The 26252-nt window shown below is 44.4% G+C and overlaps 1 protein-coding gene across 1 annotated transcript in view; it reads right to left on the bottom strand.

The window, feature by feature from the left end:
• Positions 1–838: 838 nt before the first annotated feature.
• The window catches only part of SCD5 (stearoyl-CoA desaturase 5), a 72768-nt gene continuing 47354 nt past the window's right edge, over positions 839–26252 (bottom strand). Inside the window, exons 2-5 of the mRNA XM_060247401.1 lie at positions 16565–16695; positions 14841–15046; positions 5244–5476; positions 839–1434 (exon numbers count right to left, since the gene is read on the bottom strand). Of these exons, the coding sequence (XP_060103384.1) occupies positions 1244–1434; positions 5244–5476; positions 14841–15046; positions 16565–16695 (761 nt within the window). The 3' untranslated portion in view covers positions 839–1243. The remainder of the gene's footprint in view (positions 1435–5243; positions 5477–14840; positions 15047–16564; positions 16696–26252) is intronic.

Raw genomic sequence — 26252 nt, 5'->3', positions numbered from 1 at the left:
GTAAGCTCCAGGAGGGTTGGCTAAATTGGTGTGTGTGGCCTAATATGCAAAGCAGTTCCTGCTACAAAAAAAGCCCGGATGCCTTTTCCAAGAGATCTGGGTGTGCTTTCTGGGTAAGCAGGCTTTCCCTCGTTTAATTCCAAGGAGAGAGAACTTGATAGCCACATTTCTTTGTGGCAGCAAAATTATTTCTTTACTGAAATGAATGGACAAGCCCATCTCAAAGGGAGACCGCTATATGCGCAACTGGGCCTTTATGCCTACGAAGAATTGGTAGACCAGGTATAGAAAAAGATTTGGTTTTGCTATTATAATGGAAACAACCCACCTGCACAACAAATGCTGCTAAAGAACCGTCAATTCCTTTTGTCCTGTCAAGAGTTCACATGTGCAACCGATATGAGTGTATTCATTGGGTATCATCATAACAACAGAAGTCAAAAACTCTACTACATTTAACTCTAATATTAAATAATATGTAACTTTCTGAAACACTGTACTTAAGACAGCTAAGAAATTAGGCTACATCCACTCATGATTTAATTCCATTAAAGCAGAGGATTTCAAATATTGTGTTGTGGGAAGCCCTGCAATCCCTCATGAGCAAATCAAGAAGAAGAAGAAGACTGCGGATTTATACCCTGCCTTTCTCTCTCTGAATCAGAGACTCAGAGCGGCTTACAATCTCCTATATCTTCTCCCCCCACAACAGGCACCCTGTGAGGTGGGTCGGGCTGAGAGGGCTCTCACAGCAGCTGCCCTTTCAAGGACAACCCCTGCAATAGCTATGGCTATCAAGGGATCGTCATTGAGAAGACTGGAAATGGTGGACAAACTTCCTTGAATTAAAGTTTGCCTCCCACTTCTGATTTTCTTGTTCAAACACTTGGGGAGTGTTTGGTATGTTTTAGGCTATGTTCTCGATTCACACAAAGCAATGGTTGAGTCCAGTTGGCCAGGCAATTGACCCTATGTGAATTCAACATGCCCCAGAATTCCTAGTAACACACAGGAGTTCCCTGGAATATTTGCTGAATTGGAAAGCGTTCATGGAAAAACAGGACATTTGAAAACCATTGCATTAATGTCAAATGGAATTAATCCAGGAATTAACTTGGCCTATATTAGATGAAAAATACTACTTCCATCCTAAGGGGAGGGACAGGGCTAAGGAGGACCCCGATGAAGAAATATACAAACAACACATACAGCAGCATCAATGTTCCGAGATGAGTTTCGTTTCTCAAGAACTGCCATCTCCAGTCCTCTCTTTGCGGGCTTCGATCATCTCCTTGGGCGCCTGCTTTCGCTCGGTGACCAAACCCAACCAAAACATGAAGTCAATGAACCATGTGGTTGGGTTGAATTTCAAGCCCAACTCACTAGCTGAATAATCAAATGGAAAGGTGTGGTGATAATTGTGAAAACCTTCACCTAGGAAACAAAACCCAGAGGAAACAAAGAGAAGGGTCAAAGGTTAAGGAGAAGAAAATAAATGGAGGGTAGCCCTGGAGAGGATCTAGGAAACAGTCTGTTGAAGAGAAAAGCAAGATTTTTTCACAATTTTAGAAAAGGGAGAAAATCTAATTTTTAAAGTGCTGTCAAGTCACAGCCAATTTATGGTGACCCCATCAAGGGGCTTTCAGAGCAATTGAGAGACAGAGGTGGGTTTTCATTGCCTTCCTCTGCAGAGTTTTCCTTGGTGATGTTCTAACAAAGTATCAATTTTTCATGTTCAGAATTGTACTCTGGTTTGGAGCATTGTATAAATAGACTAATTTACAACATCAGATTATTCGTAAGATTGTATAATAGAATGTTTTTTGCAGGATATGTCTCTGGGAATCTTAGAGAATCACTGAATCCTTGTTCACCCAGTTACTGAAATCTTGAATGAGATTTAATCAATCAATCGATTAACAGAGCAATCCTATGCAGAGCTATTCCAGCTTAAACCCATTGAATACTATTAACTTAGACTAAAGAAACTCTGCACAGTGTGGTGGAAAGTGCCATCAAGCGGGGTATACTGTCACAAGGTCCACCTTCCAAAGCAGCCAAGAACTGATCTCTGTAGTCTGGAGGCCAGTTGCTATTCTGGGAGATCTTCAGGCCACACTTGAAGGCTGACAACCCTATGAATCATGTCTCCTAAGGGCAAAGGTCAGCCAATGGCATGTCCTGTCCCAGTATCCAGAAGTGATTTTAGGAGTCTTGGAATATCATTGTGTTCTGGGCCTGACATCTGCACCTATTCATCTGGGATTGGGACTGGCTACAAAACAAGGTACTGCCATCTGAACAAAAGGAATAAGGAAGATAAGAATGCAGTCTGAAGCTTCAAGGAACAAGAAGCTAACAATGGGAAATACCCATTTTCATCAGCTTCCAAGTTGGCTCTGTTCAAACAAAGGAGTATCACAAAACTGAGCCAGTAATAGAGAGGCAAAGGTTGAAGATATGATATCTGGAAATTCAACACATTTTAAGCCTTTCTCAGGAATACTCGGGCTTTTTTTGAGCAGGAATGCACAGGAATCCAACCAGCTTGGTGTCAGGGGGTGTGATCTAATATGCAAATGAGTTCCTGCTGGGCTTTTTTCCTACTAAAAGCCTTGCGCAACACAATGGTCGGGGGGGTGACCTAATATGCAAATGAGTTCCTGTTGGGCTTTTCTACAAAAAAAGCCCTGGGAATACTAATGAAAGTGGGAGCTGAACCGAAAGACTTCAGCCCAGCAGGTGCAGCCACACCTGTTTTATGTCATTTATCCAGGACCCCACATGAAAGGTCTGCTTATATCTACCACAACAATAATTTCTTCATGGGCACCATTATACTCTCCAGACTATGAATTAAACTAACTTTTGGTAATGAAATAATTATTGTTGTGGTAGATAAGAGCAGATCTTTCATATAGGGTCCTGGATAAATGAGCTATACCACTTTACTATCTTGTTCACTGAAGAAAAGGAACTGAAACGAGATATTGTTACCTGGGATTTCTTGTATGCACACTGAATGAACATTGAAAGTGACTGAGTTGTACAACATTTGTATGATATTGCTTGGTGAAGATTTCTGGAATTACAGATCCAGTTGGACGAAATAATTTGTATTTGGAATCTTCTGTAATATTTTGATATATTGGAGTTGTACTAATAATGCAATTGTGAAATTTTGTATATTATTTTAGCACTAAATGATTTTTTGCACTCAAAATTCTATATAAACATGTTTACTGTCATTACAACTGGCTTTCTTTCTATACTAGTTCCCTAAGTGTTGTAATCCTTCCTACTATACCCCTGGAGAAAATGGCTGCTTTGGAGGGTGGGCTCCATGGTATCATACCCTGCTGTGGTCCTTCCCCTCACCAAACCTGGCCCTCTGCAGGCTCCAACCCACATTTCTTGGAATTTCCCAGCTCAGAGTTGGCAACCCTAGTTACAGATGGTCCCTTGAAATAAGACCATGAGAGAAGCCATGTTGGATCAGACCAATGGCCCATTCAGTCCAACACTGTGTCACACAGTGACCAAAAAACCCAGGCACCATCAGGAGGTCCAGGACACTAGAAGCCCTCCCACTGTGTCCCCCCAGCCCAAGAATACAGAGCATCACTGCCCCAGACAGAGAGTTCCAACAATACGCTGTGGCTAATAGCCATTGATGGACTTCTGCTCCATATGTTTATCCAATCTTCTCTTGAAGCTGTCCATGTTTGCAGCTGCCACCACATCCTGTGGCAGTGAATTCCATGTGTTAATCACCCTTTGGGTGAAGAAGTACTTCCTCTTATCCGTTCTGTTGACCTTCAACAGAAACTGGGGGGGGAGGAGGGGGCACAATGAGAAAGAGAAGCCAATAAAAAGTAGTTTCCATTCACAGAAACCTAGGATCCCATCCATTGTTTTAATATTGTTTCCAACTGAGAGGGGCTGTAGCTGAGCTGAAGAGCCTCTGCTTTGCATGTAGAAGGTTTCAGGTTCAATTCCAGGCATCTCCATGCAAAGGACCAGGTGGTGTAGGTGATGTGAAAGACCTCTGCCTAAGACCCTGGACAGTTGCTGCCAATCTGAGTCAACAATACTGACCTTGATGGATCAGTGGTCTGATTCAGTGTAAGACACCATCATGTGTGTTCAAAATGCCTGTTTATATTACAGTAATCCACCGTGAGGATTTGTCCTCCGGTGGAAAGGTAGGCTAGAAAATATTTTTGATAAAAGAGCCAATCTTAAATGGCGTCCTGCAGACTACTGTCTCCAGGCACTAGATGTCTGGGACTATTTGAGGAAAAGCTGCATTTCATCAACCTCCTACCATTGCCTTGGAGCCATTAGCAATAATGAATTCTTGTGGCCTCAGTGATTCCTGAGAAACCATGAAACATTAAGATAAAATTGGCGAGTCTGGGATCCAACTCTCTGGAGAAACAAAGGAAGCTGGCAGCAGTGTTGTGGGAAAGAAGTTTCAACATAAGAGGATACACAAAGCCATGGAGAAGACAGAAGTTATCAGTCAACAGGAGGAACACCTTATTTGCTTTAATTTTCTATATGCTGAATTATAAGGCCTGCAGTGTTCCCTCTAAACTGAGTTAACTCACAGCTTTTTAGCTTCCAGCTCACACATTTTTGTCTCAGCTCAGGAAAAACAGCCCCAGAGCGAACTAATTTATGCAGTAGCTCACAGCTTCAATGCCAGTAGCTCATGAAGTAGAATTTTTGCTCACAAGACTCCACAGCTTAGACTTTAAAGCTGTCAAACATGCAGCCCTGGGGCCAAATGAGCCCCCCGGAGGGCTCTTACCAGGCCCACGAGCAAGTCTGCTTCCTTCTCCCTCTCGCTTGCTTCCTTCAGTTATCAGAGACTGTTAAAATATTGCAAAAGTGCTAATCTTTTAAGCATGTTTTAAAGGGTTTTTTAAATCTTTAATCGTGTTTGTCGGTGTCTTTTGTTTATGTCTCTGCTGTCTGGCATTACATTTTATGACACACACGGCCCAGCCTGACAAGGTCTTGTTTATGTCAGATCTGGCCCACATAGCAAATGAGTTTGACACCCCTGGTTTAGAGGGAGCACTGAAGGCCTATTCAGTTTTTGTGTTTTTTTCACAATCCCTGAATTCAGTTTACATATAGATATATAGAAGATGATTTGATATCTGACAGCAGATGTAACACACACTCAGTAATCCAGAGACAACTGGCTGGGAGACAGTGTTCTTGGTACTCACCAATGGCCCCTACAGTGACGAATGTGTTCTGCCTAGGGTTGATATTCTTGTCATAGGGCCGATTGCCGTACATGTGAGCCGCGCTGTTGACCAGCCAAGCAACGTTGAGTGAGACGGTGTAGCGCAGGATGGAGGCAAGAAAGTAGGAATTCCACAAGGTCTCCCCCCAGAAGTACCAAGGCACAAGAGTAGGAATGACAAAGCACATCAGAACTACTGAAATCTTATAGTACCTGTGAAGAAAGAAGAAAGGTCACCAGGCAAGGTCGTGCAAGGCAAGATGGCCTATGTTGCTGAAAGCCAAGTTAGAACAAAAGATAACAGCGCTTTCTTGTATTTCTAAATGGTGTGTGTGTGAGAGAGAGAGAGAGGAGGGGGACATTCAGCATGTATTCCAGGCCTAGGAAATGCTATTAGGAAAGCTCCTCTTTTCCTAGTATTTCACAAAATACGCAAAACAGAATTATTCAAGAGGGCATTTTTACAAAGTCAATAGGGCTTTGTTATAATGATTAACAAATAATGCTTTAATAAAGGGAAATAGGCTGTGGACTGTACTACTGTATATAGTACGTACTATCTTTTGCTATATTTATGATCCTATTAGGCATTTTCTGCATTGCTTAGAAGAGTAGATTTTTATATACCCTGCTTTTCTCTACCTTAAGGAGTCTCAGAGTGGTTGACAATCATATTCCCTTCCTCTCCCTACAAAGAGGCAGCTTGTGAGCAGTGTTCCCTCTAAGCTGAGTTAGTGTGAGCTAGCTCAAAGTTTTTTAGCCTTCGGCTCACACATTTTTGTCTTAGCTCAGGAAAAATAGCCCAAGAGCAAACTGATATATGCAGTAGCTCACAACTTTAATGCCTGTAGCTCACGAAGTAGAATTTTTGCTCACAAGACTCCACAGCTTAGAGGGAGCATTGCTTGTGAGGTGGTTCTGAGAGAATGGCAACTGACCCAAGGTCACCCAGCAGGCTTCATGTGGAGGAGGAGTGGGGAATCAAATTTGGTTCTCCAGATTAGAGTTTGCCTCTCTTAACCACTACATCATGCTGGATCTCCATGTGCCAAGCTGACACCTATGCTTTGTTTCATAATTGTTCCAGACTATTACTTGTTATTTAATCTCTACATTGCTTATTAGATGTCCCATCCTATTGATTGCATTGACTTGCGCTGTCATAACCTGCCTTGGGTTTCCATGAAAAAGGTGGACTATAAATAATGTAAATAAACAAATAAATATCAAACATGACACTGAAGTCAGATTCTGAAATCTATTCCAACCACCCTTGGTATTTTTTGTAACTAGGGTTGCCAAGTCCCCTCTGCTCTCCGGCGTAAGGCTTTTGCACGCGTGTGACACAATGACATCACCTGGAAGTGATGTCATCACGGCGGCGGCAGCACTCACAGTTGCTCTAGGCATTTCCAGGAAAACTCTATGGTTTCCCCGGATGTTCTAGCCATTTGGGAGGGGAAAACTCTGTGGTACCTATTGTACCAATGTGGGCCGGCGGGCTGGGAACAGACCGGGGGCTTGGCAACCCTATTTGTAACTCAGAAGCTAAGCAGGGTTGGCTCTGGTTAGAATGTGGGTGAGAGATCACCAACAATGACCTGGGCTGCTGTGCAGAGAAAGACAAAGGCAAACCATCTATGCTCTTGTCTCAAAAACCCTATGAGGCACATCCACCAACCTTCCTTTGTAAGCTATTGCATACTTTTAGAAAAGAGAGAAACATCATTAAATTCTTTATTGCATAGTTAATAGGAGAGAAACTCGCTGCCTTTAAAACTGTGAAGGCTTTAATGCTTACCAGCAATCAAATTCTTCTTTCCAGTTTCTTTCCTCTCCTGAATTATAGCTGTAGTTTTACCTAATATCTGTCTACACTGAAGAGTTTTTAAAAGACACAGTATAAGGATGATGGGAGAAGAAAGCGTGCTAACTTTATGCTGGAAGTACCTTTTCCTGAGCATTTGCATTAATGAAGAAGACATTTGCGCTTGATGACACAGATCTGGCAAATTGCAATTAGTTTTAAGTGATGTTGTGCTGAACAAATCAGCAGAAATCCTGGTGAATTGACAAGTTAGGTTCCAAATGGTCGAATAAAGCTAATGACCTCTTGGAGAGGCACTGTGGTTGGGGGTAAGGTGTGAAGTAGAGGTTCATGTTGGCTGTCCCCCAATGGCACACAGCATGAGCAGAGGTTTTACATAGCCCATCCAGTTGCTGATGTGTTCTCACCGGTAATCTCCTAACACCATTGAACCTATGGTCGCCAGACCCACAGTGGATCCTGCACTGCCTTGTCACCAATCAGCTTACCCCTTAAAAGAGCAAAGCCCGGATGACATCCAGCAACATGTCTGCATCACTTCCAACATGACCTGGAAGTGATGCTGGGGTGATGCTCTGGTATTTGGGCAAAAACTCTATGGTAGAAGCTGAATTAAGCATACAGTTTTTGCCCAAATACCGGACCATCACCTGATGTTGCTGCATAATGACATCACTTCTGGGTCATGTCAGAAGTGACGTAGCCATGTTCCTGCAATGTTGGCTGGGCCTCCCTCCCATTCCTGATAAGTCCTCCCCAACCCTGCCAGTTGTCAGAAGGGACCTGTCAACACATTTGAGCCTTCTGTCCACTATTCTATTTTTCGATTAGTATCTATTTATTTGATTTTTTTAGTCACCACTCACACAAAAGGTCTCATGGCAACTTACAACATTAAAACCAATAAGGTAAAAGACACCATAAAACCAAATATACAATATTAACATTAAAATATTAAAATATGTGGCTATTACCATACCACTATTAAAACAGCCCAAACGTGGTTGCCTTCCAAAGGCCAACTTAAATAATTCAGCTTTGCATGCCCTGTGGAAACCAAGCAAGTCCAGCAGTGCATGGGTGTCATCTGAGAGTGCATTCCACAGAGTAGGGGGCCACAACTGAGAAGGCCTTTCTCCTGGTAACAGCTAACCGAGCTAACCTGGGGTCAAGCATTTGCAAGAGACCCCAAGATGTTGACTGAAGGGAATGCAGAGGGTTGTAACAGGAGAGGCGGTCCTGTAGTTATGAGAGTCCCAGACTGTTAAAGGATCTGAAGGTTAACACCAAGACCTTGAACTGGCTCTGGAGGCTAATTGGTAGCCAGTGCAGCTGCTGCAGAACTGGAGTAATATGAGCTGACTATGATGTTTCAGTCAGCATCCTGGAAGCTGCCTTCTGGACTACCATTTTCACACGTGTGTGAATGATGTCAAAATGTAGTTTAGTATAAATCATAGAGCTGAAAGGGACCTCCAGCATCATCTAGTCCAACCTCCTACACAGTGCAGGAAATTCACAAATACCTCCCCCTAAATTCACAGGATCTGTATTGCTGTCAGATGGCCATCCAGCCTCTGTTTAAAAACCTCCAAAGAAGGAGAGCCCACCACCTCCCAAGGAAGCCTATTTCACTGAGGAACTGCTCTAACCATCAGGAAGCTCTTCCTAATGTTGGGCCGGAAACTCTTTTGATTTAATTTCAACCTGTTGGTTCTGGTCCTACCTTCTGGGGCCACAGAAAACAATTCTGCACCATTCTCTATATGACAGCCCTTCAAGTACTTGAAGATAGTGATCATATCACCTCTCAGTCACCTCCTCTCCAGGTTAAACATGCGCAGCTCCTTCAACCTTTCTTTGTAGGACTTGGTCTCCAGACCCCTTAGTATGAGTTTTAAAAATTCACTGGGAACCACATGGAAAGGTGTGGCTTCCTTTAAATCTTGCTGTCGATGATGACTGGAAGTTCCCAGCCTGACAAACCTTATTGGTCTTCCATCTGCTGTTAAGAACGTAAGAAAAACCCCGCTAATCAGACCACTGGTCCATCTAGTCCAGCATCCCATCTCACACAGTGGCCAACTAGTTCCTCTGAAGGGCCAGCAACAGGGCATAGAGGCCAAACACTTCCCCTGATGTTACCTCCTAGCAATGGTATTCAGAGGTTGACTGCCTCTGAATGTGAAGATTCCCTTTAGTCACCATGTCTAGTAGCCACTGACCTATCCAGGTCAGGAGAGGCAGTTTGGTGTAGTGGTTAAGTGTGCGGACTCTTATCTAGGAGAACCAAGTTTGATTCCCCACTCCTCCATTTGCACCTGCTGGAATGGCCTTGGGTCAGCCATAGCTCTGGCAGAGGTTGTCCTTGAAAGGGCAGCTTCTGGGAGAGCTCTCTCAGCCCCACCCACCACACAGGGTGTCTGTTGTGGGGGAGGAAGATAAAGGAGATTGTAAGCTGCTCTAAGATTCGGAGTGGAGGGCGGGATATAAATCCAATATCATCATCCATCATCCATGAATCTGTCTAATTACTTTTTAAAGCTCTCTAAGCCTGTGGCCATCACTACATCTTCTGATCACAAATTCACATTTTAATCACTCTCTGTTTAAAGCTGTATTTCCTTTTGTCCATCCTGAATCTACAGTCTTTCAGCTTCATTGGATGCCCTCAAGTTCTAGTTTTTGGGGAGATGGAGAAAATTTCTCTTTGTCAACTCCCTCTACCCTGTGCATAATTTTATAAACCCTTAACATGTCCTCCCTTCGTAGTCTTAGTCATTTTCTAAACTGAACAGTCCCAGACTCTTCAGCCGTTCCTCAAAGACAAGGTGCTCCAACCCCTTAATCATCTTAGTTGCCCTCCTCTGCACTTTCTCCAGCTTTGTTGTTAGCACACAGAGCTTCCTCTACACTAGGCTGAGAGGTGGGTGGTAACATGGAACGAATCTGGTGAACAATAGTAAAGAAAGCTAGATGAAGTGACAACGATATCGCCAAAGATTTATGGGCAGCCATTACAGCTGTTTCCACACCTGTGAAAATTCCCGCAGTGGGAATATAGGCATTTGGAATCTGAGCACATATACATGAATACATGAGGCTACCTTATATTGAATCAGAGCTTTTGTTTTTCAAAGTCAATGTTGGCTGCTTTGGCTAGCAGTGACTCTCCAAAGTCCTCTAGCAGAGGTCTTTCACTTCATCTACTACCTGACCTATTCTTTAGCTGAAGAACCTGAAGATTGAAACTAGGACTCTCTGCATGCAAAGCAGACGTTCTGCCACTGACCCACAACCCTTCCCACCGCAGTCCCCCATCTGTGCTCAGTCCTTGAGATGGTTGTGAGCACAACAGACAAATGCACGGTCTGTTGCAGGGGCGGCCAAACTTGCGTAATATAAGAGCCACATAGAATAAATGTCAGATGTTTGAGAGATGCAAGATATGAGCGTCAGATGTTTTAGAGCCACAAGGAAGGAAGGAAAGGGAGAAAGAAGCAAGGAAGGAAATAGATTGGGGCAGAGAGAGGTGGAAAGAAAGCAACTTTAACTTTAAATGCATTCTCCAAGCCACCAGCTGGCTCAGCTTGGAGAAGTGATTTAAAGAGAGAAAGGCTTTCTCTAAGCCAGCCAACAAGGTAGTGGGGGCTTTGAGAGGCTCACAGTATGCATGAATGAGTCAACGTTTGGCCACCCTTGGGTTATTGCAAGCCAACGGCATTCTCTATTCTGATCTAAGCAGGACCCAAGCACAGGAGATGGTGTGAAGATCCCACCAGTAACACATCTGTTAAGCCAACAATGTGTGTATGTAAAATGCTGTCAAGTTGCAGCCAACTTATAGTGACCGCGTAGGTTTTTCAAGGCAAGAGATGTACAGAGGTGGTTTGTCATTACCAGTCACTGCATGGTGATCCTGACCTTCCTTGGTGGTCTCCCATCCATGTACTAGCCAAAGCCAACTCTGCTTAGCTTGCAAGATGTGATGAGACCAGGCTAGCCTGAGTCGCCCAGAGCAGGGCAGGCCAACAATAGAGTTGGCCAAAGTGCCAGGCCCTGCCTCATCTTGTATAGCTTCGCTACTAGTGATGAATAATAGATGTTTTCTAAATAGCCGCTAAAGAAATAGCAAACTATCTTTATCTTAAAACCTTCCTGTTCCTTTCAGTCCATTATTCTGCATTGCAAGTCCAATCTGAACAAAGGGGAAAAACCAATTAGTTTTTGTTGGGGGGGGGGGCATGGAGGTTGTTTTTTACTGGGCTGGCAAGAAGCAATCTTGATGTCCCTATAGTGTGTAGCCCTATCAGTGTTGCAAGCACCACCAGTCTCCAACGTTCCCTTTCGTACAAAGAAATAGCTCCTATAAAACAGAAGCTCCGAGCCTTTTAGATATGGTGACCCACAAATCCCCATTTATTTAGTATGATGACCCAGCCAGAGCTGGGCCAAAGTTTTTTGGCACCCTAGGCAAGCTATGACCTTGGTACTCATTAGTGGGCCATTTTCTACAATGGCTAACCGGATGTTTTGAGAAACCAACAAGAATCACACAAAGGGCACAGCTGCCCTCACCATGAACCTTAAAGAAGTGGCATCATAACATACACAAAGCTGAATCACACAGTCTATTTTTCCACCTTCCTTATACTGAATGGATCATTGATCCATCAGGGTCCGTACTGTCTACTGTCAATTTTTAGGCTGACGAAAAAGGACACTCTTGAGAGCCAGTTTGGTGTAGTGGTTAAGTGTGCAGACTCTTATCTGGGAGAACCGGGTTTGATTCCCCACTCCTCCACTTGCAGCTGCTGGAATGGCCTTGGGTCAGCCATAGCTCTGGCAGAGGTTGTCCTTGAAAGGGCAATTGCTGCGAGAGTCCTCTCAGCCCCATCCACCTCACAGGGTGTCTGTTGTGGGGGAGGGAGATAAAGGAGATTGTGAGCCGCTCTGAGTGGAGGGCTGAATACAAATCCAATGTCTTCTCTACAGGCCTTGAATGTTAAATTTCAGTAGATGATGAGATTTTATTGTCAAATTCTACATTTTAGATAACACAGAGTTTTCACATGGAAAACATCTGCATTTTCCTTTGCTGCCTTGATGGCTGGAAATGTTTCCAACACCTTCTTCAAAGTCCATTTTCCCTACGAGGCCTTCAAACTAACTTTTCAGTGTCTCTCCTAAAAAATCAGTCTCAGTGCATGTAATTGCATTTGCTTACATGCATTCTTTGTTACCCTTAGTCCCCCCTTCTTTTAAACACATGAAGCCACCTTATACTGAATCAGACCATCTATCTATTAAGATGAGTACTGTCTAGAAAGCCAGTTTGGTGTAGTGGTTAAGAGCAGTGGATTCTAATCTGGACAACCAGGTTGATCCCTCACTGGTAGGGTTGCCAGCCTCCAGGTGGGGCCTGGAGATCTTCTGCTTTTACAACTGATCTCTAGCTGGCAGAGATCAGCTCCTCTGGGAAAAAAATATGTAGCTATAAAGTACAAGAAAAGCCCCAGGGTAACAAAAGACTTGAATACTTAACAACACTCTAAAGTATTTGACAACTGTAATAACAAACAATATATAAAGTAACAAAGCCCATTCTAACAAAGAAAATTCTACTAACAAGTAATACAACGAGCAGTGCAGTAATCAGTACAAATGCAGGTTGCTCTTGGCAAACAAATAAATATCAAGCCAGTCCAAAAATGTGGCTCAGTCAACAGTATTCTTCTCTGGCCACTTCTCTGACTTGAACACCTTAAAGAAGCAAAACTGGATCGGTGATCGATAAAATCTGGTTTTGAGTAGCCTTAGTCTTCAGTCTGTATGAATCTCAGAGCAATTTTCCCATGCCTGAAACGGCAACAACAACCTTGTTGCCGTTTCAGGCATGGGGGCATTGCCAGATCATACCATTCATGGCCATCATACAAATCCAGCAGCTTTATGTGCTTTGTGTTCAATGTGAGGCTTGATCAGCATGTTGGCTTATATAGGAAATAAAGCCATGTACAATTAGTTGGAGCATAAGGGAAACACAGATGGCAGTTAAGCCAATCTGCTATGAGCATTGTAAGGCTGCTAGTACATCTTTTCCCATAGATTCACAAAAATGGGTACTTACAAACTTAAAATCTGCATTGATTCCTGAAAATGTGAGCTTGGGCATTCTTGGCAATGAGTTCCACAAGTCTGTGACCAACTTCCTCTCATTCCTGCCCTCTGAAATAAAACCTCCTTATGCACCTTCTGGAAGGTATGGGGACATTTGGTGGAGAGTAAACTATTCTGGCAAAAATTGGTCTGTCTTTTTATAAAATGCGTTGTTTTATCTTGTTGACAGCGGGCGATATTCTTTTCATGTGTTTGCGATGCATTGCTCTCTTAGCAACCTTGAGTCTACAGGGATAAGTAGGATACAAATGTTTCAAATTAAGGTTGCCAACCTCCAGGTGTTGGCTGGAGATCTCTTGAGATTACAGCTGATCTCCAGGCAACTGAAATTAGTGATAAAGTGACATTGCTGTGTTTTTTTGTATTTTGCTACCACTCCAAGTGGGTGCAGCAATAGCTTACTAGAGGAAAGTCTGGGAGGCCTAATTTTAGCCCAGATCAACCTGATCCTAGTCTAGGGGTACCAATAGGGTTGCTATCCTCCAGATGGATCCTGGAGATCTCCTGGAATTACAACTGACCTCCAGCCTACAGAGATCTGATCCCTTGGAGGAAAACGGCTGTTTTGAAAGGTAGACTCTATGGCAGGGGTGTCAAACATGTGCCCGGGGGCTGAATCAGGCCCCCGGAGGGCTCCTATCAGGCCCCTGAGCAACTGGCTCTTGTCTGCTTCCTTCTCCCTCTCTCTTGCTTCCTTCTGCATTTCAGCTTGCTTTACAAGGCTTGCTCAATCGCATAGGAGCTACAGAACAAAATCTCGACTTTTTCCATTGGTTGAGGCTCCCATGGGAGAAATACAAAGAAAGCACCTTTAAAACCAAGTGCTAATGTTTTAAGGCTGTTTTATTTTACATTTTAAAAAAAGTAGTTGTTTTTGTCTGTGTCCTTTAAAAAGTTTATATTTCTGCTACCTAATCTTATAGGTACACACATGGCCTGGTCTGACATGGCCCGGCTCGACAAGGTCTCATTTAAGTCAGATCCAGCCCTCATAATAAATGAATTTGACACCCCTGCTCTATGGTATTTTACCTCAATTAAGTCTCTCCCCTCCCGAAACCCTGCTCTTCTCAGGCTCTAGCCCGTAAATCTCTAGATGTTTTCCAATCTGGAGCTGGGAACCCTAGTTTTAAATAAATGAGCCACTTAGCAGACCATCTTAGAAATCCCGTGAATGGAACCTACCAAACTGGCAAATAAATACCAACTTGCCATTTAAGACCTGAGATTCTAACCACTAGGAAAGGAAAGGTCCCCTGTGCAAGCACCAGTGGTTTCTGACTCTGGAGTGACGTTGCTTTCACAACGTTTTCACGGCAGACTTTTTCAGGGTAGTTTGCCATTGCCTTCCCCAGTCTTTTACACTTCCCCACCCAGCAAGCTGGGTACTCATCTTATCGACCTCAGAAGGATGGAAGGCTCAGTCAACCTGAGCCGGCTACCTGAATCCAGCTTCCGCCAGACTCAAACCACTAAGCGCTGTGTAAACCCCTCAATATAAGAGGCCAGAAAGCAGCCAACTCTTTTTCAGCCTCTGCTTTCCTCAAGGCTTCCCGCCATTTCACTCACTTCCTTTGAATCCGAACAACAGGGTCGGCCAGCAGGTCACTGAAGTCCAGTTTACTCCCTTTCTCTATGACGTCTCGGTGCTTCCGGACAAAGAGCCAGCCAATGTGGGCAAAGAAGAATCCACGTTTGGCATTGTGGGGGTCGGCATCCGTCTCTGAGTACTTGTGGTGCACTCGATGGTCTCGGCACCATTCGAAAATATCATTCTGCATGGAGAACAGAAGGAGGCATTACAAAGACATCGTTACAGGGGGTTGTCTATTTATTTATTTATTTTATGCCCAGTGGGGACCCAAAGCAACTTCCTTTGTTCTCCTCTCCTCCCATTTTATCCTCACAACAGCCCTGTGAGGTAGGTTAGGCTGAGAGGTTGTGACTGGTTCATAATCGCCCGGGGAACTTCCATAGCAGGGAGTTCTGAATCCCTTTTGATTAGCCCTGACTGTAGTTTTAAACTACATTTTAAAAAATCTCACCACAGAAGGGGAAAAAACCCAGGGTTTATGTTGTGTCAAACGCTACCAAGAAAATGGCTTGCTGCTCCAGAAATGAGTTTGTGAAATACACACAACATCTGGAATGATATGAGTGCAAAAAGCATCTGGCTCAGTTTAATGCAAGAGAACAGCAATGGGGAAGGGTTTAGTACCACCTCCCGTCTGCCGCTTCTCTTCCCTCTCTGCAGGAAAGAAGTAACCCACTGGGCTTTTATTATATTGCATTTGCAAATAATCTTTAGTATGACCTTGAGAGATCTGTTCCCCTGAAGAAAATGGCTGTTTTGGAGGGTGGACTTGGTGGTATTATACCTCCTCAAGTCCCTCTCCTCCCCAAACCCCACCCACCCCAGGCTCTGCCCCCAAATCTCCAGGAATTTCCATGCACAGTGTTGGCAACCCTAGGATGGAGATTCATCATTTTCCCTGTTGTTTCAACTACAAGTTGCTTCTAGAGGATCGTTTTTTGTCAAATGGTATCAAAGATCGGTGCTGTACTATATTCTCGCATTAGATGCCCACTAGTGACCAAGTGAAAGATATTTGTATTTAGAAAGCAAAGGAGGCAAGCTCCTGGGAAAGTCAGGGCTTGTGGAGTGAGGAATACCCGGGATGAGGCCTTGTGGGTTTTTTAGCCATCAAGTAGCAGCTGACTTATAGGGTACCTAAATTAATACCTAAATTAAATTAACTCTCCTTTTGAGCAGGTCACAATGAGGAAGCAATTGCTGTTTTCTCCTTGCCCTAGTTTTCTGCCACCCCAGGACAAGAGAATTCAACAAACTACAGGCTTGCATCAACACAGACACAAGTTCTTCTCTTGATGAATGCAAGAGCGCATTCATGGGCAAAAGAGGAATTGCAACTCAAAACCCGTACATACAACTTTCACAAGAGGCACGTAGGGCTGCCAACCTCTAGGTGAGGCCTGGAGATCTACTGGTATTATAACTGATCTCCACACAAGCGCAATCAGTTCCCCCGGAGAAAATGGCACCTTTGGAGGCTGAACCCTGACACTACTTCCTGCTGAGGTCCCTCCCCCCCAACCTTGTTCCCCCAGGCTCCACCCCTCAAATCTCCAGGTGTTTCCCCACCCAAAGCTGGCAACCCCAGACACAAGGCTTCAGTCCCTCCATTCTGCCTCCATCCAGCAGCCAGTCATCAAAAGGACAATGGAGCAATCTTGTTAAGCGCATGCAGAGGAGAGATAGAGCAATGTGGCACCTGAAAGGCCATGGAATTGGCCACAGCCAGGAATATCCGCAAAGGCAGTTTGGCTTTATAGGATCTGTGACTCCACAGGCGGTGGGCCCCCGCTGTCACTCCCAGGGCCGTCACTACGAAACATAAGTAAGCTGAAAGACATAAAAGAGAACTGAATAAATACATCCTGCACCAAGCAATTTCATCCATGATGTTTCCTTGTTAAAATATCATTCTTCCTCTTTTTGGAGCCCCTGTTAGAACTGAAGCAAGGCAGGCGCACAAAGCTGAGGGGTGCAGAAAAAATATATCATGATTAAAATAAATGTGTTATCAGGCTCAGCCCCCCCCCCCTTTTTTTGAGCAGAAACACACGGGAATACAGTTCTGGCTGGCTTGACATCAGGGGTGTGGCCTATTATGCAAATGAGTTCCTGCTGGGCTTTCCCCACAAAAACGTCCTATGTGAAACAATGGTGGTGAGGCAAATTAATCCCTGCTGGGCTTTTTCTACAAAAAAAGCCCTGTGTGTTATTATTACCCTTGTTATTTATATATTTAGAAGAAGAAGATATTGGATTTATATCCCGCCCTCCACTCCGAAGAGTCTCAGAGTGGCTCACAATCTCCTTTACCTTCCTCCCCCACAACAGACACCCTGTGAGGTGGGTGGGGCTGGAGAGGGCTCTCACAGCAGCTGCCCTTTCAAGGACAGAGTCTCAGAGCAGCTCACAATCTCCTTTCACTTTCTCCTCCCCCCCCCCCCCACAACAGACACCCTATGAGGTAGATGAAGATATTGGATTTATATCCCGCCCTCCACTCCGAAGAGTCTCAGAGCGGCTCACAATCTCCTTTACCTTCCTCCCCCACAAAAGACACCCTGTGAGGTGGGTGGGGCTGGAGAGGGCTCTCACAGCAGCTGCCCTTTCAAGGACAACCTCTGCCAGAGCTATGGCGGACCCAAGGCCATGCTAGCAGGTGCAAGTGGAGGAGTGGGGAGTCAAACCCGGTTCTCCCAGATAAGAGTCCGCGCACTTAACCACTACACCAAACTGGCTCTCCGGTTTACCTTTTTACCAAAACAATTACTATGAAAATACAGCACACACAATTTCCTATTCTTCCCTCAGGCACAAGATGAGCTATCGAGGCTACCAGAAGACTTGTGCTGACAGAACCAAAAATGGTTCCTTATCAGTTTCTGGGCACAATGTGAAGTGTTGCCATTGACCTTTAAAACCTGGCTGTAGGCCACCTTTGTACATTTTTATTTTGTATTTGTTGATTTACGCCATTCATATACCTTCTTTTCCCCCAGTGGAGACCCCAAAGCACCTTACATCATTCTCCTCTCTGCCATTTGATCCTCACAACAACTCTGTGAGGTAGTTAGGCTGAGAGTGTGTGGCTGGCCCAAGGTCACCCAGCAAGCTTCCCTGGCAGAGTAGGGACTTGAGCCTGGGTTTACCCAGATCCTAGTCTAACACTTTATATGAACATATGAAGCTGCCTTATACTGAATCAGACCCTTGGTCCATCAAAGTCAGTATTGTCTTCTCAGACTGGCAGCGGCTCTCCAGGGTCTCAAGCTGAGGTTTTTCACACCTATTTGCCTGGACCCTTTTTTGAAGATGCCAGGGATTGAACGTGGGACCTTCTGCTTCCCAAGCAGATGCTCTACCACTGAGCCACCGTCCCACCACACTGACTCTCTACATATTATAAGGTTTTGCCAGTTATCGATCCCAGTCACCTCAGCGCATATGGAAAATGGTCAGAAGTTTATTAGAAATCAGTACAGAGCAATGGACCATCATGCTATGAAGCCATTGCCAAGAACAGAGTAACTTACAAACAGAACCAATAATATACAAAGCAAAAAGGTGTACAAGTTAAAGCTAGCCCCTCTCAGTTAGGTTCCCAGGGTTATGCATACAGCAGAGAGAATCTTCACCGGATGCTCAAGGTCGCCTGGCCAAAGTCAGACGCTGCCAGGGCTACCAGATAACAGCTCTAATGCCAACGTTTCCCTCCTGCGCATCTTGAGAAAGTTACAGCAAGCGAAATGCCAACGTATGCACAATTAGATACATGTTTGAGCAACATGGAAATTGAATACTTGGTACACATATACTGGTATGCAACGTAAGATAATACAAGGAATGAAACGAACTGAATGAGTAACCTCCGATACAACAGAACCAATTGACATCCTGACCCAATTGTCAGGGAACCTGACACAAACAAGCTTATCTTTACCATAAGGTGGGCAGTATCAGTTAAGGCTCAGTCTGTTGTCTGGGGTCTAGCTTTGCAGACTGAATATTGCAATACATCGACAGTTTCTGTTTTTATACAAACTCAGCAGGGACGAGGGGCCTTAATTCGGATGGGGGATGCAGCATAAGGGGAGGGGAGTAGGCTTGTAAGCCTTCCCCCATGCCTTTTTCCCAAGAAAAAAACCATTCCTAGAAGAGCACTGTTTGCCCCGTTGTGAAAATATATGTGCACCTGTTACTTGTACAAGTGCACTTTCACAAACAGAGCTAGTACTTTTGAAGCTGATCTCGAGCAAGAACATGGCAACTGGGAGGGGCTCTCTCTTTACACCACAGTCCCAGTCTGAACTGGATCTCTGAAGATGTGGTGAGAGCCAAAACATGACATTGTATGCATGTTTCACTGAGAGTTGCCCAACTGTACTTTAACATGTGGCCATGGGCTCCACTTATTCCTCTTCCCAGCCGTGTTCCAGTTGTTTGTGCTGTCGCACTGGATTGCCTGGACACCTGACAGCACAGTTCAGCTGGTTAGGGTAACATTTGATTGCTATTGTTTCTTCAGCCACTTGATGGCACAATCACAAAATTCATGGCCAGGAAACATGGGGATGGTAGCACATGTGACTGCAGCAGAGACTGCACGGGAGAGAGGGGGTAAAAAAAAAAAACGCATAAAATCCCAGTCATTCGAACAAATCTGCATTCAAACAAAGTAGGAGCCCGGTAGCACCTTTAAGACCAACAAAGTTTTATTCAGAATGTACGCTTTCGTGTGCGTGCGCACTTCTTCAGACGAGGAATGAAGTACAGAGATCAGTTCCCCAGGAGGAAATGGCTGCTTTGTTGGTCTTAAAGGTGCTACTGGACTCCTACTTTGTTCTATTGTTTCAGTCAATCATGGCTGCCCACCTGGATCGATCTAAATTTGCATTCAGTGTCACTTATAGTTTGACTCTCCGTTTTTTTTAAAAAACATGTACTCCATCCACGGAACTCCCAACAAAGAATGTGGGAAGCATGATAGTCAGGGCTTGTTCAGTGGTGGCACCCACGTGTTGGAACTCCTTCCACGGAGAAGATTTTTCTGGCCTGTCCGATGAAGCGTTTTGTGCGTTTGTGTGTGTAAAGTGCCATCAAATCTTATCTAAGTTACGGCAACCGTGTAGGGTTTTCAAGGAAAGAGACATTCAGAGGTGGTTGGCCATTGCCTGACTCTGCATAGCAACCCTGGACTTCCTTGGTGGTCTCCCATCCAAATAGTAGCCAAGGATGACCCTGCTTAGCTTCTGAGATCAGGCTAGTTTGGGCCATCTGGGTCAGGGCGTACACTTTAGGAGGATTATAAAGACCATCTTGCTCTGACAGACTTTGTGGGTGACCTGCACTTGTGTTCTGGGGTTTGATTTTATTGTCCTGTTGTTTTAAACTGAGTTGTGATTAAGGTTAACAACTCTGGATTGAGAAATTCCTGGAGATTTTGAGGGTGAAGGCTAAAGACAGGGTTTGGAGAGGGAAGGGACCTCAGTGACTTAGAGTCCACCCTCCAAAACGGCCATTTTCTCCAGCAGAGCTGGTCTCTATAGTCTGAAGACCAGTTTACTGGGAATTCTCCAGGCCCGTCTGGAGGTTGGCAACTCTAGTTGTGATCCAATAGGTTGCTCCTTCAAGTCAGCCACGAATTCACTTGGTGGTCACTCTGTCAGGTTGAGTCCCCCAACTGCAATATGGAGACTGGAGCCTGCCTTATACAGCTGTTATAAGGACTGCTAAGACAATGTAAGTGAACTGCTCTGAATACAGGAAATGCTATATGAATACTAAATATTATTATTGACTTGCAACCTCACTGATAAAAAAAAAAAATTGGTCGTGCAAGTTAAATTTAACTCCTACCAAATCAACAAAGGCTTTAAATAATTAATCTATCAATTGGAAAGTTCTAGGCCTATCCATTATTTATACTGCACCATCAATGTACATGTTGATTGACTGATTGATTGATTAGATTACTATCCCAGTTCCCAGTAGAAAACTCTTGCAATGGTTCACAAGCCCTTAAAGTACAAAACAGATAATAAAATAGAGCAAAATAGATTATAAAATAGAACAAGATGACAGAAACATGACCAGTACTCCAGAGTTGAAAGGATCAGGCAGTAGGTGATGTGAAAGACCTCTCACCTACAATTCTGGAGAGCCCCATCGCTAGCCTAAGAAGACAATACTGATCCTGATGGACAGATGGTCTGATTCAGTAGAAGGCGGCATCATGTGTTCAAAAGAAGGGGGGGGGCAACGATAACAAAAAATGCATGTAGATTCATTTTAGAGGAGGGAGACAAAATTTCTTTGTGGGAAAGTTGAGTTTTGAAGAAGGATTCAAAGTAGAAGGGAATGAGAGAGCGAATATTGTGTGAAGGAGTTCCGGCTATGAAGGCAGCAAGGGAAAATGCAGACTTTGCAGTGTGAAAACCTTGTGTTATCCAGAATGTGGAACTTGGCAATAAAATATCACCATCTACTGAAATTTAACATTCAAGGTCTCCACGGTCAAGAGTGTCCTTTTTCCTCCGCCTAAAAATTGGCAGTAAATCTTCCTCAGTGGCAATTCCCGCCCACCCCCCTAGTCTCACCTCTGTACTTTTTCCTAGGCGGCAGTAAAGCTGGTGCTTCAGAGATCAGAGCTTTTTAATACATCTAAACCATGAGTAGCCAAACTTGCTTAACATAAGAACCACATAGAATAAACATCAGATGTTTGAGGACCACAAGACATGAATACCAGATGTTTGAGAGCCGCAAGCCAGGAAAGAAGGAAGGAAAGCAAATGGGGGAGGGAGATGTAGAAATAAAGGAACTTTAACTTTAAATGCATTCTCCAAGCCGCTAGCTGGCTTGGTTATAAGTGATTTAAAGAGACAAATGCTTTCTCTAAGCTGATCAATTGGGGGGGGGGGTATTTTTGAGAGTCATACAATATGTGTGAAAGAGCCACAGTTTGGCCACCTCTGATCTAAAGGCTTGAATATAACCTCGCCACCCCAACAGTAATTGCCAAAGCTTTCTTTCTGGACTAAGAGGATGTGGGGATCAAATCTTGGCACCCTCCAGGTCTGGTGTTTTGTCTGTCTTGAGAAATCTATCACATATTCTTATTTTAGAAAGATGGAGAGATGGCTTCAACTTTTACCTACCACTTCTGTCAAGAAAGGAAAGACCGTGACATTCTAACCATAGGTCCTTTATTGACCATATAGGAAGGCCACCTTTCTGGCTGTTCACTGAGGCCCTTGAGACAGTTTACAGAGTAAAACGGTTGGAAATTTAAATCGGTGTGTTTTCCCTGTGAATTCTGTACCACAAACTGTAAGATTGAGGCATTTTTCCTGGATCACCTCACAGTCTTTAACTTGGTGTGTCAGGAGGTCCTGTCTAAAACAAGATGGCTGCCAGCAGTCATTCAGAGAATTTCATGGCAGTGTGAGAATGTGAGCCCAGGTCTCTCAGAATCTACCTGAACTGCTACACCACACTATCTCTTTGGAAGACCTTGGCCATTCATTCATTCTTTCTTAACCTAATTCATCTCACAGGGCTGCTGAGAGGGTGAAACAGGAGCAGATAACCATACATAGGGCAGAGTAAAATATAAATAATAAATAATACATATAATAATGAATACTCAAGGGCATCCAGAAGATTTGATGCCTTTTATTCTGTGCCTTTAATAGAGTGCTGAAGATATTCTCTAGATCCAGGTTTGGGTAGCACTGGAAATCCAGGAAGGAAAAAAGCTGAACCTGTCGAATTTTTTCTAGCCATACAGCCATTGAGGTCACTAGATTGCTAGGAAACAAAATGGACACAAAGAACTTGCTGAATGGCTCTTTCCCCTCTCACAAATAATGATATAATCTGGATAGAAACATCAGCTGTTTTGTCACTGGCCAAAATGCCAGCAACTTGTTCCATATGTCCAAGGAAAGGCTGCCATCTTATATTCTTTTAAAGTTAGTAGGGTTTCAAAAGTAGAACAAATTTGACCCCAGTGGCTCCTTTAAGACTAACAAAGGTTTATTGAAAAGGGTTTTAAAGTATTGTGTAACATTGTATGTGTGTGAACCCAGGATAGCTCAGTCTTGTCAGATCTCAGAAACTAACCAGGGTCAGCACTAGTCAGTACTTGGGTGGGAGATCACCAAGGAAGACCAGGGTTGCTACTCAGAGGCAGGCAATAGCAATCCACCTCTGTTCCTCTCTTGCCTTGAAAATCTCATGAGGGGGTTGTCATCAGTCAGCTGTGACTTGATGATGCTTTCTGCCACCAGTCTCTAAGGGAAGAGGAAGTCATCCCCCCAAAATAGCTCTCTGCTTTCAGCCATATTTTGGTATTTATTCAACCATCTTCTACAAGTGGTTGCTCAGGATATCCAGCAATGTTTGCTTCCATCGCTATGTCACTTCTCTTTGCCAATTTTTCAATTCCTGTATTCTGAAATAAAATGGACCGAGAGGGTCCTCTGCTTTCTTGATGGCTTAAGAATGCATTACTAGACACTCAAACATGCATTTCAAAGTCTATGCTGGGAACTGAGATCCCCAGGAGCACATGGACCAACTCAGATGAGGATCGTGGCATGCCAGGAATATGCATGTTGCATTCCCATAGGTTTGGCAACCTCCAGGTGAGGTCTAGTGTTCCTTCAGAATTACAAGTGGTCTCCAAACTATAGCAACCAGTTTCCCTGGAGAAAATAAGTCCCTCCCCTCCCCAAATCCCACCCTTTTCAGACTCCACCTCCAAATCTCCAAGAATTTTCCAACCTGGAACTGGCAACTCTGTACTGCAATGGGGAAAATAGCTTCATGCTAGGCTTCCCAATCCCCAGGTCCCAGAGGGGGATCCCCCGGTTTTACAGTCTTCCCCCCTCCCCCAGCCAGCTGGCCGGCGGGGGAAGCCCCGCCCCCAGGGCCATCATGCACCTCCATGAGCAATTCCCATAGGGAATGATGGGGAATTAATCCGCGGGTATCAGGGGCTCTGGGGGGGGCTGTTTTTTGAGATAGAGGCACCAAATTTTCAGTATAGCATCTAGTGCCTCTCCCCAAAATACCTCCCAAGTTTCAAAAAGATTGGACCAGGGGGTCCAATTTTATGAGCCCCAAAAGAAGGTGCCCCCATCCTTCATTATTTCCTATGGAAGGAAGGCATTTAAAAATTTGTGCAGTCCCCTTAAATGTGATGGCCAGAACTCCCTTGAAGTTCAATTATGCTTGTCACACCCTTGCTCTCAGCTCCGCCCCCAATGTCTCCTGGCTCCACCCCCAAAGACTCCTGGCTCCACCCCCAAAGTCCCCAGATATTTCTTGAATTGGACTTGGCAACCCTACTTCATGCAGCCATGTCAGGTTGAGAGAGTGGCATGGAAGGGAAGGAGAAACAGAAGAAGAAGAAGACAGTAGATTTATACCCTGCCCTTCTCTCTGAATCAGAGTCTCAGAGTGGCTCGCAATCTCCTTTATCTTCTTCCCCCACAATAGACACCCTGCGAGGTAGGTGGGGCTGAGAGCTCTCATAGAAGCTGCCCTTTCATGGACAACTCTTGCAAGAACTATGGCTGACCCAAGGCCATTCCAGCACTTACTCTGTGTGTGCAATAGTCTCTCTGTGTGTGCATACAATACTCCCAGTCGTAACTGGGTTCAACTTTGTCTGGGAATTAAGTTCCTAGGATGGAAATAGCAACACATGAATTATGGGGCAGACCTAGGGATGGTTCTGGGGAAACATGATGTGTAGCTGAGACTCTCCCCCCCCCTCCATGATTAAGGCTCAGACCATTTCTGCAGTCCAGGAATCCACAACGGCCAGCCTTTGCTTCCAAGTAGGGTTGCCAGGTCCATGTAGGAAAATACCTGGAGACTTTGAGGTTGAATCCAGGAGAGGGCAGGGTTTGGGGAGAGGAGGAGCCTTAGCATGATGCAATGCATAGAGCAGGGGTGGCCAACGGTAGCTCTCCAGATGTTTTTTGCCTACAACGCCCATCAGCCCTGGCCAGCATGGCTAATGGCTGGGGCTGATGGGAGCTGTAGGCAAAAAACATCTGGAGAGCTATCGTTGGCCACCCCTGCCATAGAGTCCACCCTTCAAAGCAGCCATTTCCTCCATGGGAGCTGAGCTCTAGCAGCTGAAGATCAGTGGTAAAAGCAGGAGATCTCCATGCCCCACCTGAAGGCTGGCAACCCTACACGTGCTCAATTTTGTGCACAATTTCATTTGTATGCAATTTAGTACAAGAGGAATACACTTACAACATGGAGGGGGATATTGATTTCTTCCTTCATTTATTATTAAGTTCTTGGGTTCCCCGTCCTTTTTTTCCCCTTACAAGACTTCAAGGTTCATTCTCAACCAGCTATGCTTGTGAGATGAATATAAACCCTGGCACTCAGAAGTAAGCCCCACTGAGCTCCCTGGAATGGATTTCTCAGCAAGAGGGAAGATAACCTTTAAAATTAAATGTTCCTAATGGAAACCAAACTTCTGAGTGGACTCCCAGAACAGAGCCTTCCTAGCAAAAGGAGGAACACAACTGCTTCTTAGAAATGTTGGTTACTTTTTGTTTCAAATACATGGAAACAAAAACAGATTCCACACCCCCCCCCAAGGGTACAAGCTTATTTATTTATCTATCATAACTGAGGTTGCATTTGTGTTTCCAGTCTCTTGACAATGGTGGTATTATTCTCAGGAAAGAGGAGGGTGGACATGGGAGAGAATGAGATGCCAACAGCACTCCTCTTGCATGTATAGAAGGCCCTCTTCTTTGTGTGCTGCCTTCTGTTTATATTCGATTACCTTACGTTTTGCTTGATTTTTCAATTGCATGATGTTGCTTTTCGCATGTCTACAATATGGTTAGTGATTTATAGGACTAACCATGCCACAGATATAAAAGAGCACAGGCTGAGCTCAATACAAGCCATGCGATATTTTGATTATTCCTAATGTCACAAAATAGGACGCAAATTTGCAAGTTCTCCAGTACATTGCCAACTCTGGGAAGGAAGATTCTAGAGATTTGGGGGTGGAGCCTAGGGAAGAGAGGGACCTCCTCGGGGCATAAGTCCATGTGCCAAAGTCCATGTGCCAAAGCAACGGTTTTCTCCATGGAAACTGATCTGATCTTCAGGAATCACTTGGCAACCCTAGCTGGATGTGAGGAGGAGGAGTTGATTCAAGTCATCATGTTTGCAATTTGTACAGGACGTGGTGGACGTTAGGTTAGCTATAAGACATGGTGTTGAACACAGGTGGTATCAGGTTGCATTTTTAGCCTTCTGGGAAGAAGGGGGAGGGGAAGCAGCTTCCATCTGAAAATATAAAACCCGTAATTCATCTGATGCTTCTCTAGTGCCAAATG

The sequence above is a fragment of the Heteronotia binoei genome, chromosome 9 (genome assembly GCF_032191835.1).
Source record: "Heteronotia binoei isolate CCM8104 ecotype False Entrance Well chromosome 9, APGP_CSIRO_Hbin_v1, whole genome shotgun sequence".
Taxonomy (NCBI): domain Eukaryota; kingdom Metazoa; phylum Chordata; class Lepidosauria; order Squamata; family Gekkonidae; genus Heteronotia; species Heteronotia binoei.
Note: the sequence above shows the minus strand (reverse complement) of the source record. Positions and strands in the feature narration are given on the sequence as shown.